Genomic DNA, 19,037 nt, shown 5'->3' with positions numbered 1-19,037 from the left:
GTATATAACCAGCAACTGCTGCAGTGGACATCTGAAGCTTTTAGAATTATTATGTGAAGTAAGAATGTATCTATATTGTTGTTCTTTTACCATATAAAAAAATCGGAATTAATGAGAATTAACCCTTTATTGCTATTACACAGAAGACTCACTACCAGAATCAGAGAAAAGTAGGATTACACAAGATTTATATATGTAGAGATTGTGGGACAAAACAAAAAGCCTGCAACTTCTGGGGGTTTTTTTTAAACATTTTATTTAATCACTAAAAATTTACATTGATTTTGTTCTAATATTTAACAATAAAACCTATAACACTCTCATTCTCTCCATAGGGGGAATTGTTTCTATTATGAGCAGGTGATGATGAGGATGATGATCTTGATGAGGATGATGATCTTGATGCATCAGGTGGATAAGATGCCTGGCTGAGCCTCCGCAATACAACTCACTCTTTGTACCAGGTGGAACTCGTATAAGAAAAGCCTGAAATATTGTGACTCTCCTGTGTTGTGTTCTTGTAATCCAGGAAGTCCAACGGTGACAGTGACTTTCCATAGCACGTCTTGACATCACTTGAAGGCTGCAAGGAAAGCTTTGTGTGTTAATAGTAGTGCAGAAGGGTATGTTTAATTCATAAAGGGGATATTCACCTTATAGTGCCATTTAGTAAACTGTACACATTAATATTTTTAAATAAAATGCATCTGGATTTCTTCCTTTTTTATATCTAATCGGCCTCTTTCTAAGATGAAATTTTAATTTGTTTGCCAGGGTTAGTAACTAATGGCTAGAAAGAAAATACCCTCTAAAGCTACAGAAAATGCAATTAACAGACTTGAATTTTATCTCTGCATTTAGGCCCTCTCCTTTTCTTTATTTCACACACCTTAAGGCCCTCTCCTTTTCTTATTTCAGGCCTCATTCACTAAAACAAGTGGAAAACGTAAGCTACAAAAACATGCAAATTACTGTGTTGTTTTAATTTTTTTAGGCCCCCCAATATTTAAAGTACATGGTAACCCAAATTTAATGAGGGGGGGGGTACAATAATTTAATCTGAGCTTTGTTTTATAACAAATTATGCTTGCCCAGCAAACTTTCCATTTTAATATTGTGCCACCATTTTACATGGCTTTCTGAGCTTTACCTTGGGTAGACTGCAAAGTAGAGTAAAATTTCTAGAATTCACTGGCGAGTAAATAATGAGTGTATTTCCATCAGCAATCATGTACTTACTTCTGTTAGCTGGACAGGTGGTGGTATCTTCTTCTGTTCCAGTTTCTCCCAGTTGATGGATGAGTAAAATGGGTGGTAGCGTATATCTCCATATATTCCCAGACGCAGCTGGGGATCCTTCACCAGTAGCTAAAAGAAAATGAACAATTATCTTCACTTTGAAACAATCCTGGTGCTTGTGACATTAGCTTTAATGTGAATGATACCTATGTGCTTTTATCAACAGCTGAGAGCAGTCCATTATCAATCGTTTTAAACTTTATATATTTTCAGAAGTAAGGATGGCAAAGTAAAAAGCAAATCCAGAAAAATCTTATATTTTGAGAAATTGGACATATATTGTATGTGTATAAACGTAGCCATTTCTATAACTCTGTTCATACTCACATTTATTAGAAGATGTTGCAGATCTGTGCTTAGGCAATCAGGTATCTCAGGCTCGTTGCAGATGGTGTCTATGATGACCTTCTCTCTATCAGATCCATCATAAAACGGGGACTTACCAGTGGCCATTTTACAGGTGATGATACCGAATGACCACCAGTCAACCGCTACATCATACTCCTCATTTTGTATTATCTAGAAACAAGAAATAGTAACATCTAATGAGCACTGACATCTAAAAAAATAGCTTGTTTTAGTTAACTACAACCTTTTATTTTGATCACAGCTAGAATGTTGCACTAATTATAGTTTATTTTTAAGACCCATGAACTGAACCTAACATCTCAAGCACACTCAAGGGTCCTGAGAGGTTAACAAAATATTTGGATGTATAGTATAAGTAATACATTCCACTGACATCTCATCTATGTCAACTCAACATTTTAGTCTTGTGTTTATTAGATTTACTTATATAAACCCCCAAAATGAAACAGAAAAGTAAATAAGTACAAATCATTTTACAATCATTGCAAATTTTTAATTCATGCATTTTAAAATGTTATTTCAATTTAAATAACATAATATAACATATTCAGAAATAAATTATAATAACTCTAATAACATATTTTATTATTCATATTCCCTTTAATGTAACCTAGACACATAAATAGGCATACATACGTGCAAAGCTAAGTTTAATGCTATATAAATCATACATTTTCAATATTTTGGGCACATTCCCTAGACATTTATTTGTGCTACAAATACACTGGATTTGAATGCCTCACCTCTGGAGCGATGTAGCCCAGTGTTCCTGCATAGCCAGTGACTCTATCGCCGAATGTCTCCAGTGCTAGACCAAAATCTGATATTTTTACGTGGCCTTCTTGGTCCAGCAAGATGTTTTCTGGTTTTAGATCTCTGGAATATAGATAGAATACATTCAGTTATTACACAAAATATATGTAGTTGTGGAAAGAAAGACATACATATCTCCCTTAAACTCCTTCTAAAGCCATTGAATGGCAAACCTGCTGGTACACTGTAGTTACACTGAGAAAAAAAAATATGGCAGCTTCATAAGCAAGATGTATCTTTTCATTAAATTAAGACCCATAAATGCCATAGAGGTAAAGCATTACTAATCACTGGCGGTCACTTAGTAAAACCCAGATACAAAAGCTCTTATGGGTGCAAAAAAATGCACCTACATGTCCCTTCCTGTTTGCTCTTCATATATATACAGCTCATTACAAACACAGCTCTGTATTTGTGGGGCAACTGCAGGTCTGTGCACTATGTTTTGGACTACAGAGACAAGCAGCAATTCCTCTACCTGCAATGCAGGACTCAAATTGTAAAAAAAACATGGCAGATTGCACCCAATCTTTTACTTCACACCCAGCTGTGTAAGAAGTACATGCCCACTAGTATATTCACTTTAACAGAGTAATCTTAAAAACTCAGAAGGGAAAAGGATGGAATCATTTGAAATATAAATCACCTGGTGGAAATGATTGTGAAAAGAAGTCAAGAGTTTTACTTTTAGCCAATAATATGAATGTTGTGAACATACAATAGGGGGCACATTTACTTAGGGTCGAATATCGAGGGTTAATTAACCCTCGATATTCAAAGTAAAATCCTTCGACATCTAAGTCGAAGGATTTACCGCATTTCCTACGATCGAACAATTGAAGGAAAAATCGTTTGATCGAACAATTAAATCCTTAATCCATCGATCTAATGATTTTCATTTGATCAGAAATTGGTTAGGAAGCCTATGGGGACCTTCCCCATAGGCTAACATTGATGTTCGGTAGGTTTCAGGTGGCAAAGTAGTTGGTCGAAGTTTTTTTTTAAAGAGACAGTACTTCGACTATCAAATGGTCAAATAGTCGAACGATTTTTAGTTTGAATCGTTCGATTTGAAGTCGTAGTCGATGGTCGAAGTAGCCAAAAAAAAACATTCGAAATTCTAAGTATTTTTTCTTCTATTCCTTTACTCGAGCTAAGTAAATGTACCCCTAGGAGCAGTGGATCACAATATACATTACAAAAGACAACATACACAGTAGCAAGAGATCAGAGCTGAGTAATACCTACCGGTGAATGATGCCTCTGTCATGCAGGAAGTCTAGGCCACACGCTATCTCTGCTGAATAGAACCTTTTCAAGGAAAGAAAATTGGACAGAAAAATAGAAACTTTTAGTGTACAAAAAGAGTATAACAAAAGATGCCTCAAAACAGCAGGTAGCATTCAGTGTCGGACTGGGACACCAGGGGCCCACCCAAAAACCTTGGCCAGAGGCCCACGAATTAATCATAGACCAGGGGCCCACTCTTAGTATTATTTTTCTCCCTCTGCTCACTTAACCTCTAGTCTCTTTTCTTTACATACTATGCTCTATTTTTCCATCTATTTAGCCTCTTTGTTCTCATAGAAATAGAGAATGGCCATGATATAAGCCAAATGTTTAGCAGCATGAGGGCCCACTGACACCTGGGCCCACCGGGACTTTTTCTGGTATCCCTGTGGGCCAGTCCGACACTGGTAGCATTTACTGGTAACCAAAATATTTCATGTTACTGTACTTTAATGGCCATATCATTTTTCTACTTTTATATCTTTATCCTATTAGTTTTGTCTGTAAGTTTTTTGTTACTTTCTTTAAGACCCAGATTTCTAATAATATTATTGTAAAGTGCTACATGTACTTGCTTTCTCTGTATTAAACAATTAGGAGGATAATCTTTTCTTTCCCCGTTTCTACATCATATCTGGGCAGATAATAGTAAACTAAGAGACAAATAGGTAGAGTTCCTCAGGTTGTACTTACAAAACTCTGCTCATCTCCAGGCGCTGGTATTTTGCTAGCTGATCCCACAGGCTGCCCCCACTGGCAAACTCCATGATGAGGAATGAATGCGACTGGTGACAGACAAATAAAAAGAGATTATAAAAATGAAAAATAACATAGGAGAGAACACACAGATTTAAATAATTATAAGACAGTAAAATCATATATATATTAAGGATTGCCCCAAATATAAGTGGTATATTAAGTCACTGGGGCTCATCTATCAACACTGAAAATCAAATTTGCCCATAGGCAGTCACCCATGGCAACCAATCAGATTGTTGCATTCATTATTCTACTTACAGCTGGCTTTAAGTTAATCACTGATTGGTTGCTATAGATAACTGCCCATGGGCAAATTTGCCCAGTGTTGCTAAATGAGCCCTACTGTGTTTCATGGCCTGTATTTGAGCTCTACATGTGATCCAATCCATTGTCCTAATGATCTTAATGATCAGATTACTGGTCATTCATGTGTGCACCCAATATCCAACTCATCTCAGACATTATATTATAAGTGGAGTATTTTATATTTCAGATGGGAGCAGATATAATAAGGAAAGTGTGAAAGTGGTTTTGCACCTATGTGAGAAAATTCATCAATAGAAACATGAATTAAAGCCCTATTAAACAATCAATTGTATGAGGTGTGTGAGTTTAGTTTGAATGGTATAAGGGAGATATGGTTTTGCTGCATGGAGTATAGAGATTTGTGTTTTATTGCTAATCTAATGTGTGTGAGGTTTAGTTCTGTATGATCTGTTTGGTATGTGTAATGGGATCATTGCATGTATGGGTGGGTTAGAAGCTTAGTGCAAATGTTTTGAAAGTATACAAAAATGAGTGTGTTGTCTATAGGGAAAGAACATGTGGTATTTTGTGACGGCTGCATGACTGACCCAAACATATACCTGAGATTGAAATGCTGCAAAACCTTGGCACAGGTATGGGTTTTCTTTGGCGATCCTGAGCACGTTGGATTCAGTCTTGATCTTAACACAACTAATCTTCGATGTTTTCTTGATGACTTTAATGGCCACGTTTTGCTTCTTGTTGCTTAATGTTGCCAGAAAAACCTGAGAAATGCAATGAGAGAGCATCATAAATAGCCCCTTGCAGGGACACAATCACTGATTCACACTGGCATAATTAATGGTTTAGATTAGATTAGAGAACCTGTCGGAATCTCTCAAAATACATGGGGTTCCTTTGCTGTTTGATTGAAATGGATTCATAGAGACAAGTACAACATACTTACTGTACCTGTAAAATCATAAATCCCTAATTTTTTCCCTCACACCTTTACCCCTTTTGGAAAGTTGTCACTCACCTTGCCAAATGTTCCTTCCCCCAGCTCAGAATGGAATTGGTAGTTGGAAATTGCCAGTGGGTCGGGCAGCTCTGGAGAATCAGCATGATGTTTCTTGCTCTCATTTTCATCTAGTTAAAAAAACAAAAAGGGAATGAATAGGGATTCATGGAATCATATGGACCAAACACAGAGTTAATATACTTCCCCTGTTTAGCTCAAGAAATAACAAAAAACATAGATTTTTTTAGTGATTAAAACAAAAAGTATGTTAAGCACAAGCCCTATCCATTGCATTACTGTTGAACAAGGGGGTATACTGCCCCTTTGTGATATTCTAAGACAGTTTGCAACTGGTTTTAAGTTTTTTATTAGTTTTATTGTTATTATTAGCTTTTTATTCAGCAGCTCTCCAGTTGACAGTTTCAGCAATCTTGTTTCTAGGGTCCAAATCACCCTAGCAACCATACAATTTGAATAAAAGACTAGATTATGAACAGGAGAATAAAACTGAATAGAAAGATTAGTAATAAAATGTTGCAATACTGATAAACTTGTAGATTTACAAAGCAATTGTTTTTAGATGGGGTCAGTGACCCCCATTTGAAAGCTGGAAAGAATCAGAAGAAAAAGGCAAATCATTTAAAAACTATAAAGACCAATTGAAAAGTTGCTTAGAACTGGCTATTCTATAACATACTAACAGTTAACTCAAACGTGAATCACATGTTTAAATTACATCATATATACTACTGTATGTTTTTGCATGAAGTATATGGAGATGAATTGCCTCATTTACTAACATGATGTTTTAATACAAAGACGATGAGGACATTTGCCCAGAGCCCACCAGAATATTTGCTATGACTGATGCTATACAATTGTGCCATTACTTTGCATTGAAGAACTTGTCAGCAACGCAAATGTTTTTCTTTTTAATTATATAACTGAGGTGCCACAGTTTCAAACATTATAATTCACCATCTAAACTTTTAGTCAATTTCCACTGTTTTGTGAGTAAAGGTGTTTATGGGGTTTATATCTCTCCCCATATACATACATTGATGATAGAGGATTAAAACTAAGGAGTACAGTAATGTGACAATTGTAAAGAATAACTACATGGCTGTAGATGATTACCACTGCTGCACTCATGATAGTGTACAATGGGGTTTATAGTCTTCACAAAGAAGGCCAGTTTGGTAAACTAATATGCACAGATTTTCAGTGACACACTGGCATCAGCAAAAAGAACTAGTTGTAAGTTCATAGTGCATCATGGGAAATGTAGTCTTCCTTCAAATTAGTAATGAAATACTACACTAAAGATGCAGTACAGCCAATGATTTTATGGGATTGACAGTTTAACTGACATTATAGGACACAGTTTATATGTATCAGAGCTAACAGGTTTGTACCAACCCAAAATGACATGGAAATTAAGGCACTTTTCCAACACATTAAGGGTAGATGTTGGGTCACATTTTGAAGTACATTATGAAAAATGTAAAAAGAGTATTTTTTTCAAACTGCTCCTCCAACATGCTGCACTCATGATAGTGTACAATGGGGATTTTAGTCTTCACAAAGAAGGCCAGTTTGGTAAACTAATATGCACACAGATTTTCAGTGACACACTGGCATCAGCAAGAGCTAGTTGTAAATTCAGAGTGCATCATGGGAAATGTAGTCTTGCTTCAAATTAGTAATGAAATACTATACTAAAGATGCAGTACAGCCAATTATTTTATGGGATTAACAGTTTAACTGACATTATAGGACACAGTTTTTATGTGTCAGAGCTAACAGGTTTGTACCAACCCAAAATGACATGGGAAATAAGGCACTTTTCCAACACATTAAGAGTAGATGACAATGTTTGGCCACATTTTGAACTACACAATTAAAAATGTAAAAAATGTTTTTTTTTTCAAACTGCTCCACCTACCAGCTTCGCTGTCATCCTCTCTGCTTCTCTTTTGTGTAATTCTTCTCTCTTTTGGGGATTTTAGACTCCTTCTCTTGCTCTCTTCTCTATCTTTTTCATTTGAATTTGATCTTTTCTCCTCTCCTGTCTCCTTCCTACTTTCCTTGTTTATCCAAGTCTCTTCATCCTCTCTACTCTTTCTCCTCTTTTTAGCATTTATTTGAATCCTCGCCTCCTCTTTTGACTCCTTCCTACTCATCTTCTCCATCCGAATCTCTTTCTCTTCTTCCTCCCTACTCTTGGTCCTCTTTTTAGAATTTTTTTTAATCCTCTCCTCCTCTTTTGACTCCTTCCTACTCATCTTCTCCATCCGAATCTTTTTTTCTTCTTCCTCCCTACTCTCAGTCCTCCTTTTAGCATTTATTTGATTCATCTCCTCTCCTGATTCCTTCCTACTCATCTTCTCCCCTTGAACCTCTTTCTCCTCTTCCTCTCTACTCTCTCTCCTCATTTTAATCCTCTCCTGTCTCCTTCCTACTCAACTTCTCCCCCTTCAACTCCTCTTTCTCCTCTTTCCTCCTTTTAGCAGTTTTTGATGGGCCTAGACCTCTATTATCTATTTTTTTGCAACAAAAATCTCCCTCTCTAATCTAGCTCCTGCTCTCTAGCTCTCCTCTCTCTAACTGTCTCTTCAGACCGTTGAAATGTTTCCTCACTTGACTTACTATTAAGTGACATCATAACCTTAGCCTCATGCTGGAAGATACCATTAAGTTTTAGACACAGGTGTGCCTACTGGAAGATACCATTGCATTATAGAGACAGGTCCTTAGTTCTCCACTTCAAATTCAGATGTAGTTGCAATTGCTGAAAAGGAAATTGTCATGTAACAGGTTTATTTATTCAGGATCATGTCAGATTGCTGATATAACATTTATATTAAGCGAGTACAGGAGGTATTGTGATAACTTAGTAAGAGTATGTATATCTAAATCCAAGAAGTAAGTTAATATAAAGCCAATGTTTGTTCTACACCGGTTGGGATAATTCATAAATTCAATATGATACCATGTACCTCCTTGGTAGTTATAAGACTAAGGGCTATTACTGAATTACATTTATGTATGAAGGGACCCACCATTTTGAGAGCAGGTTAAGCCTGTGCCTCTCTGTGCTTCGTCACAAATTGGTCACAGTTGTGCCATATATTTTCTCTGTCATCATTTCTGGTGTTCAAGAGACATGTGTGTCCTATTCTTTTGGCTAAATTGTGGAGATTGAAGCACAGCGATGAGGGAACCCTGGAGCTACCGCCTGGTCTGCAAATGAAGAAAGCTTCAGGGTTCCCCTGTGTCAATAGGCCCAGCAGCACTCAATCTGGAATGAAAGGCAGGTAGGACTGAGCAGCACTGGGCAACTATATGGAAGTGTGAGGTATGCATTTTCATGCATATACCTTTATTTAAAATGGAGTTATGTGCAACTGGCTGTAGGGAAATTGCAGGGACCTCACCTGCACTTGCGGATGTATATGAGCCCTAATGTGTCTCCTAAGCCTAAGAGACAACCTGACACACTAGGTCCACTCTCGCAGCAATTAGATATAGTGGGTGACAAATGGTAAAGATTTATATATGCAAATAATGAGGGGCAAATGGGTATTGTTCTAGGCTGGGGCCCACTAGTAGACTCTGGTAAGCTTATATGAGTCTGTATTGTCTGCTAGACATATTATTTTGTTGTACCATTATGTGAGGTATATTGGTGCAGTTGTATATCTAAAAGTAAAAATATAATAAAACGTGTGCTAGTGCTGAATAAAATACTTGACTTAGATGTGGTTGTTTCTATTGCTTTCCTTTCCATTAGTCATTTTGCTAATCTACTGAAAGGAGGAGTGCAATATCTGTGCAACATGTAGACTCTATCAATGAATTAGTACATTTACTTCGAAATAGGTTAACTCTGAGTGCAATGCATTAATGCAAAAGTGCACGTTATAGACAATTTAAAATAGGTATGCACCGAATCCACTATTTTGGATTTGGCCGAACCCCCGAATCCTTCGCGAAAGATTCGGCCGAATACCGAACCGAAACCGAACTGGTGGGAAGGGGAAAACATTTTTTAATTCCTTTTTTTGTGTGATAAAAAGTCACGCAATTTCCCTCCCCGCCCCTTATTTGCATATGCGGATTCGGTTAGGCCAGGCAGAAGGATTTGGCCGAATCCGAATCCTGCTGAAAAAGGCCGAATCCTGAACCGAATCCTGGATTCGATGCATCCCTAATTTCAAATAATGATTTAGAAGGGTAGTCAGCTTCATGGGGTTCTGACCTAGGGCACTCTTCCTTTGTGTCCCAGACTCATCTCTTCTGTCTACTCCTAGTTCTGGCTCTGATCACTGCTTCTTCCCTGATAACATTGCTGTGTCTCTGGCAGCTGCAGCCTACTACTTGTTACTTTGTTTCTTTAAGTCCATAGACCACGGCCTGGTCACTTGGTTCTGTGTGTGTAAGTGTGTATTAGACAATGGATTTGCCTCACTGTGGGGAGAGGGGCTAAACCTGTTTATTTCTATGTATATTATGTGCATTGGTGTTTCTGAGTGTTCATTACTGAGAAGTAAGGGAGTACAGGTACCTGTAGGAACCCACCAAATCCCAGTTGAGCATCACTATATTTCTTCTGTTTGGAGAAGGGAGATTTTATAGTGTGTTTATCACTTCTCGTAAAGTCAGTTATTTTTAAAAATAATGAAGACCAATTGAAAGTTAACTAGAAATAGCCATTGTACAACATACTAAAAGTTAAAGTAGAGGTGAACCACCCCTTCAAGTTATAAATGTAAAATCAATGGTGACCCCTATGATATACTTTTGGGTATATCAGTCTTGATATGAACGATAAACTGTTGGGGGAGCAAGTGCAAGAACACTAATGGGCTCAAGCGTATCTCCCGAGCACTTGTGTCCCCCTCAACACTGCACCCTGCACTGAGCACCAGATAAAAAAATTCAGCATATAGAATGACATGCAAGGTATCTGCCCCTTCAGAATCAAGTGCAGCCCCAGCGCAGTCCTCAAGTCTCTGTGCTGTGGAACAGAGAGCAGAGGCCTTTGGTTATTATACAATGTCCCACATGGATGGTCAAGTGCACAGAGCAAGGCCTCATTTAGCTGGGTATTTGTATATGATGCTGTATATGCTCTACTCTAAGTTTTGTCGTATGCGGCCCCATGATTTCCAGGCCGAATCCTGGATTCGATGCATCCCTATGTTGTAGAGAAAAAAGGTGATCTTTTGTTTTCTAATGAATTCCTTAATAGCCGTGGAAAGGGTTAGATTGTAGAAATACTTCATATAACAGCCTCACCTCATTGTGCCAAAGTTTGCCTCAATTCGCCAAGCATATTCTCAAAAAATATTCTCAAAAAAAATCCGTATTTATTTAATCATGAGTATGCTATACCTTGCATATATACTGAAAGGTGTAGGGCATCTACCTACTGGCAGAAGCTAGCAGTATTTTATGACAATTTTCAGTTGGTCTTTGTTGGGTATTTCTCAGATGTGGAATTTAATATTATATCTTGTGACTATAACCTGAAAAAATCTAAAAAGAAGATTTATAATAAAGGCCTGAATAAAAATGGAAGCAGTAACAAATAAGAATAGCAATGTAACTGTAATATCACAGCCAATCTGAATTTCTAAAAAGTGTATGGAGTTGTACCTTACTCTGTATGCAGCACAGCCTGTGTAGATGGGTGGCACACAGGTGTCCCCTGGAATATCCCCTAGATTACACTAATGGACACAGTGTTGCACTGGTTTTTTCTCTAACACTTGCACCCATGACAGTGGTGAAATATATTGATTAATAACCAAGCAAAGACACAAAATATATTTGGTCTGTATCTTAAATATTGTTTTCTCATTTTATTCAATATCCAGTTCATATTGTTAGATTTTTCTAAAAGAGGGAGAAAACAACTCAATAAATAAGTATTCCTTAAAGCAATGAGCAATGTGTAGTAAGGTAGAATTCTTATTCTTTATGATGGAGATTCAGCTAAAAGAATTTACTAGTGTGACTTTCAGAAAATTTAGCAAGGCATAGGTTTTTGGCGGGTGGATTTCTATTTCTGTACATTCATATAACAATATACCAATCAACTGTAATATTCTTGACATACTGCAGAACAAATGGTTTAGTTCACCCTAGTTTAGTCTTTTATTTGCTGTGTCTCTGTTCTGGGAGTATGTCAACAACCACTTTTTGCCTGCAAACCTCTTGTTCCCCCACCCAAAAAGTCTCCCATAAACTCAGAATGGCAAAAAAACCCCAAAAAAATCATGTTTTTTTGTATAAAATTCTAACTTTTTGTGAAAAAAAAAATCACAATTTTTTCTGGATTTATTATACCCCGAGGATGGAAAAAGTCAGAATCTGAAAATCCGGCATCTCAGACCTGTCAAGGTTGCAGTGACATAATGGCTCCACTGTGCTGTGTGGGGAGCTGCCTGTAAGGCGCGTCACTATCTGGACTTTCTGATGACGGCACTGAGTTTCCTTTCACTCACAGACACACACCATTCTCACTAGCAGCAAAGGCTGTCCCTACTCTGTACCTAGTTATATTTCTATTATGAGCAGGTGATGATGAGGATGATGATCTTAATGCATCCGGTGGATAAGATAGTCCAATATAAAATTCAAGACCAGCGTCTGTGGCAACAAAGATTTAGAGACTAATATTATGTAATATATTTTGTTAAAGTGGCATCACCCAGTGTTCAATTATACTTAATTGAAGGTGCCTATTTTCCCACCTTTCCCATTTACGCCCTGATTTGGATTTACGGTTAGCAATTCATATGGCAGATATTTTTGTGTTTGGTCCCACTCACCATACGGAGAAACTTCACTAGATGGCCAAATTGTCTACTTACAGACCAAAGGATTTAGTTCAGCGTGTAGTTATAAATTCCCACACAGGTCTCCCTCCAGCTGCGCACATCCCTCCGGATTGTAAATTATGCGGGTATGGATAAAAATACTGTAATCCTATTTTATTAAAATACAATTCTTTAAAAGCAATTTCACTCCTGTTTTAAGTGATAACATTATCCCATAAAGTCCATATAAGGGTGCTGTTTTCCAATGGAGTGGCTTTGCCGGCTTTCTGTCAGTCCACCTTAGGGTAAGTTCTACAGCCCCAATGGGTATCGCTTGGATTAATGGATAAGGTGGATAAAATGCCTGGCTGAGCCTCCGCAATACAACTCACTCCTTGTACCAGGTGGAACTCGTATAAGAAAAGCCTGAAATATTGTGATTCTCCTGTGTTGTGTTCTTGTAATCCAGGAAGTCCAACGGTGACAGTGACTTTCCATAGCACGTCTTGACATCACTTGAAGGAAAGCTTTGTGTGTTAATAGTAGTGCAGATTGGCATGCTTAATTCGTAAAGGGGATACTCACCTTATAGTGCCATTTAGTAAACTGTACACATTAATATTTTGAATCAAAATGAATCTGGATTTCTTCCCTTTTCTGTTTTTTTAAATTATATGCCTTTTTTATATCTTATCTGCCTCTTACTAAGCTGAAATTTATATTCATGTTTGCTAGGGTTAATAAATAATGGCTATAAAGCAAATGCCCTCTAAAGCTACAGAAAATGTATTTAACAGACTTGAATTGTATTGTTGTAATTAGCTACATTTATGTCCTCTACTATTCTTTGTATCAAACACCTTAAGGCCCTCTCCTTTTCTTATTTCAGGCCTCATTCATTAAAACAAGTGGAAAATGTAAGCTACAAAAACATACAAATCACTGTTGTTGTTTTTTACACTTATTTAGCCCCCCCAATGTTTAAAGGACAAGGTAACCCAAATTTAATTGGGGTTCAATATTTTAATCTGGGCTTTGTTTCTTAACAAATTATGCTTTCCCAGCAAACTTTCCATTTTAATGTTGTACACCATCTTACATGGCTCTCTGAGTCTTACCTTGGGTAGACTGCAAAGTAGAGGAAACTTTCTAGAATTCACTGGTAAGTAAATAATGAGTGTATATCCATCAGCAATCATGTACTTACCGGTACTTATATTAGCTGGACAGGTGGTGGTATCGTCTTCTGTTCCAGTTCCTGGTGCTCGTGACATTAGCCCTAGTGTGAATGATATCTATGTGCTTTTTTCAACAGCTGCCAGCAGTCCATTATCAATCGTTTTATATTTTCAGAAGTATGGATGGCAAAGTTAGAGACAAATCCAGAAAATATTGTATTTTGAGAAATTAGACATATATTGTATGTGTATAAATGTAGCCATTTCTATAACTCTGTTCATACTCACATTTATTAGAAGATGTTGCAGATCTGTGTTTACACAATCAGGTATCAGGCTCGTTGCAGATGGTGTCTATGATGACCTTCTCTCTATCAGGACCATCATAAAATGGAGACTTATCAGTGGCCATTTGATGATGATGATACCAAATGACCACCAGTCAACCGCTACATCATACTCTTCATTTTTCATCATCTAGAAACAAGAAATAGAAACATCTAATGAGCACTCACATTTAGAAAAAAAGCTTGTTTTAGTTAAGTACGACATTTTATTTTGATTACAGCTAGAATGTTGCACTAATTCAGTATATTTCTGACACCCATGAACTTAATAGCTAAAGCACACTCAAGAGTCCTGAGAGAGTAAAAATATTTAGATGTATAGAATAAGTAATATATTCCTCTTACCTATCTCATCTATGCGAACTCAACATTTTTGTCTTGTGTTTATTAGACTTTACTTATATAAACCCCCAAAATGAAACAGAAAAGAAAAGAAGTACAAATCATTTTAAAATCATTGCAAATTTTTAATTCATGCATTTTAAAATGTTATTTAAAATGAAATAACATAATATAATAATTAAATAATAATAACTCTAATAATATATTTAATTATTCACATCCCCTTTAATGTAACCTAGACACATAAATAGGCATACATATGTGTAAACCTGTTTAATGCTATATAAATCACACATTTTCAATATTTTGGGCACATTCCCTAGACATTTATTTGTGCTAAAAATACACTGGGTTTGCATTCCTCACCTCTGGAGCGATGTAGCCCAGTGTTCCTGCATAGCCAGTGACTCTATCACCAAATGTCTCCAGTGCTAGTCCAAAATCTGATATTTTTACGTGGCCTTCTTGGTCCAGCAAGATGTTTTTTGGTTTTAGATCTCTGGAATATAGATAGAATACATTCAGTTATTACACAAAATATATGTAGTTGTGGAAAGAAAGACATACATATCTCCCTTAAACTCCTTCTAAAGCCATTGAATGGCAAACCTGCTGGTACACTGTAGTTACACTGAGCATAAAAATATGGCAGCTCCATAAGCAAGATGTATCTTAAGACCCATACAATAGCATAGAGGTAAAGCTTTATTAATCTCTGGAGGTTATTTATTGAAACCCAGATACAAAAGCTCTTATGAGGGAATACAGCTAATTGTAGCACTATATTTATAGGGCAACCGCAGGTCAGTGCACTCTGTTTTGGACTGCAGAGACAGGCAGGAGTTTCTCTACCTGCACGGCATGTCTCAAATTGTAAAAAAACATGACAGATTGCACCAATTCTTTAACATTGCACCCTGCTCTGCAAGTAGTTCATGACCCCTAGAATATTCACTTTAATAGAATAAAATATGATGAAATAATTTGAAACATAAAGGACCTGGTGAAAATGATTGCGAAAAGCAGTCAAAGAGTTTCAAGTTTAAATTTTAGCCAATAATATTAATGCTGTGAACATAAAATAGGAGTTTAAGGGAGCAGTGGATCACAATATACATTACAAAAGACAACATACACAGTATCAAGAGATCAGAGCTGAGTAATACCTACCGGTGAATGATGCCTCTGTCATGCAGGAAGTCTAGGCCACACGCTATCTCTGCTGAATAGAACCTTTTCAAGGGAAAAAAATTGGACAGAAAAATAAAATATTTTAGTGTACAAAAAGAGCATAACAAAAGATAGGTAGCATTTACCAAAATATTTGGTGTTACTGTCCCTTTATAGCCATGTATTTTTTCTACTTTTATATCTTTATATATATTTTATATATTATCCTATTATTTTTGTCTGTAACTTTTTTGTTACTTTCTTGTACAACCTCGATTTCTAATAATACTATTATTACTATCTACTTGCTTTCTCTGTATTAGATTATAACAATTAGGAGGATAATCTTTTCTTTCCCCGTTTCTACATCATATCTGGGCAGATAATAGTAAACTAAGAGACACAAATAGGTAGAGTTCCTCAGGTTGTACTTACAAAACTCTGCTCATCTCCAGGCGCTGGTATTTTGCTATCTGATCCCACAGGCTGCCCCCACTGGCAAACTCCATGATGAGGAATGAATACGACTGGTGACAGACAAATAAAAAGAGATTATAAAAATGAAAAATAACTAGGAGAGAGCACAGATTTAAATATTTATAAGACAGTAAAATCATATATACATTGTTATGGATTGACCCAAATACAAGTTGTATATTGAGTCACTGGGGGTCATTTATCAACATTGGGCAAATTTGCCCATGGGCAGTAACCTATGGCAACCAATCAGATTGCTGCATTCATTGTCCTACTTGCAGCTGGCTTCAAAAAGCTAATCACTGATTGGTTGCTAGAGGTAACTGCCCATGGGCAAATTTGCCCAGTGTTGATAAATGAGCCCCACTGTGTTTTGTGGCCCAGATTTGAGCTCTACATGTGATCCAATCCATTGTCCTCATGATCTGAATGATCAGATTATTGGTCATTCATGTGTGCACCCAATATCCAACTCATCTCAGACATCAGAATTATTAGTGGAGTATGTTATATTTCAGTTGGGAGCCGATATATATATCAGATATAAATATACATATATATATATATAAAATTACATTTTTTAATATTAGGTTTGTGAGTTTAGTTTGAATGATGTAAGGGAGATATAGTTTTGCTGCATGGAGTATAGAGATTTGTGTTGCAGAGCTAATCTAATGTGTGTGAGGTTTAGTTCTGTATGATCTGTTTGGTATGTGTAATGGGATCATTGCATGTATGGGAGGGTTAGAAGTTTAGTGCAAAGTTTTTGAAAGTACAGGGAGTTCTCGAGTAACATACACCCGACTTACATAGAACTCACACTAACTAACAGAGGCTATTACAGTAATGTATTGTGGTTTGCTTGGCCTTTATTAGTATTTAGCTTTAATAAACCGCCTGCCCCAATCCCCTCTGGCATGTGTTGTCTACTGTGGAGCACTGAATGGTAAAAATAAATACTGTGTTAAGACAAACATCTGTCTTGTAGCATTTATTAAGTAAATGTATATCTTTTAACTTACATACAAATTCAACTTAAGAACAAACCTATAGACCCTATCTCGTATATAACCCCGGGACTGCCTGTATATAAAAATTAGTGTTGTGTCTATAGGGAAAGAACATGTGGTATTTTGTGAAGGCTGCATGACTGACCCAAACATATACCTGAGATTGAAATGATGCAAAACCTTGGCACAGGTATGGGTTTTCTTTGGCGATCCTGAGCACGTTGGATTCAGTCTTGATCTTAACACAACTAATCTTCGATGTTTTCTTGATAACTTTAATGGCCAAGTTTTGCTTCTTGTTGCGTAATGTTGCCAGAAAAACCTGAGAATTGCAATGATAGAGCATCATTAAATGACCCTTGCAGGGACACAATCATTGATTCACACTGGCATAATTAATGGTTGGACAGATAAGAGAACCTTTTGAAATCTCTCAAAATACATGGCGTTCCTTTGCTGTTTGATTGAAATGGATTTATAGAGGGGTACAGCATAGTATTTTTTACTAATGTTAGTGCTATAATTTAAGTGTAAATTATAAATCGCTAATTCTTTTTCCTAGCGCCTTTACCCCTTTTGGAAAGTTGTCACTCGCCTTGCCAAATGTTCCTTCCCCCAGCTCAGAATGGAATTTGTAGTTAGAAATTGCCAGTGGGTCGGGCAGCTCTGGAGAATCAGCACAATGAGGCTCATTTATCAACACTGGGCAAATTTGTCCATGGGCAGTTACCTATAGCAACCAATCAGTGATTATCTTTTTGAAGCCAGCTGCAAGTAGAACAATGAATTCAGCAATCTCTGGGTTACTGCCCATGGGCAAATTTGCCCAGTGTTGATAAATGACCCCCCAATGTTTCTTGCTTTCATTTTCATCTAGTTAAAAATTGTGAAAAATTGAATGACACTACATTAGCTAAATTACATAAAGGGGCAGTACATCCCACCTTCAACATAAGATTAATGAAATAGAGAGATTTTTTTGTGATTTAAACAAAAAGTATGTTTAGCACAAGCCCTATCCTTTGCACTATGGTACAACAATGGGGTATACTGCCCCTTTAATTCAAGAGTAATATTCTAAGACAATTTGCAATTGGTTTTAATTTTTTATTATTATTATCTTTTTATTCAGCAGTTTACATCTTCAGCAATCTTGTTTCTCTGGTCCAAATTACCCTAGCAACCATACACTGATTTGAATAAAAGACAGGATTATGAACAAGAGAATAGAACTGAATAGAAAGATTAATAATACAATGTTGCAATACTGATAAATTTGTATCTTTACTGAGCATTTGTTTTTAGATGGGGTCAGTGAACCCCATTTGAAAGTGGGAAAGAATCAGAAGAAAAGGGCAAATATTTTAAAAACTATAAAACATAAATAATGAAGACCAGTTGAAAAGTTGCTTAGAATTGGCCATTCTATAACATACTAGCAGTTAACTTAAAGGTGAACTACCCCTTTAAATGCCATCATATATACTACTGTATGTTTTGCATGAAGTATATGGAGATGAATTGCCTCATTTACTAACATGATGTTTTAATACAAAGACAAAGAGGACATTTGCCCAGAGCCCACCAGGATATCTGTTATGACTGATGCTATACAATTGTGCCATTCCATTGCATTGAAGAACTTGTTAGCAACCCAAATGTTTTGCGATGCAGTGTTTTTCTTTGTAAATATATAATTATTTTAAATAAAATGTGTAAGATGAAGTTTCCCAGTCAATGCCAAGTAACCTTAGCTAAGTTACCTTACAATAGTGATAACTTGTAGATTATACCATATAACATATAGTTTATTGAAAGATATTTTTGATGCCAAAGCCAATTTTAGCCTAAGGTGCCACAGTTTAAAACAGTATAATTCATCATATAAA

The 19,037-nt window shown here is 36.5% G+C and overlaps 1 protein-coding gene across 1 annotated transcript; it reads right to left on the bottom strand.

Annotated features, from left to right (window-relative positions):
* Positions 1-448: 448 nt before the first annotated feature.
* Positions 449-8,232, bottom strand: LOC108705855 (protein kinase C theta type-like). The gene is made up of 8 exons (XM_041584019.1): positions 7,743-8,232; positions 5,816-5,925; positions 5,420-5,561; positions 3,730-3,829; positions 2,412-2,544; positions 1,627-1,818; positions 1,240-1,368; positions 449-583 (listed from the first exon to the last, which is right to left on the bottom strand). Exons 1-8 carry the CDS (start codon positions 8,230-8,232, stop codon positions 449-451), a joined length of 1,431 nt encoding a protein of 476 aa, XP_041439953.1.
* Positions 8,233-19,037: the final 10,805 nt, after the last annotated feature.

This window comes from Xenopus laevis, chromosome 1L (genome assembly GCF_017654675.1).
Source record: "Xenopus laevis strain J_2021 chromosome 1L, Xenopus_laevis_v10.1, whole genome shotgun sequence".
In the NCBI taxonomy this organism is placed as follows: Eukaryota; Metazoa; Chordata; class Amphibia; order Anura; family Pipidae; genus Xenopus; species Xenopus laevis.
The sequence above is the reverse complement of the archived record's forward strand: the minus strand, read 5'-3'. Positions and strand labels throughout refer to the sequence as shown.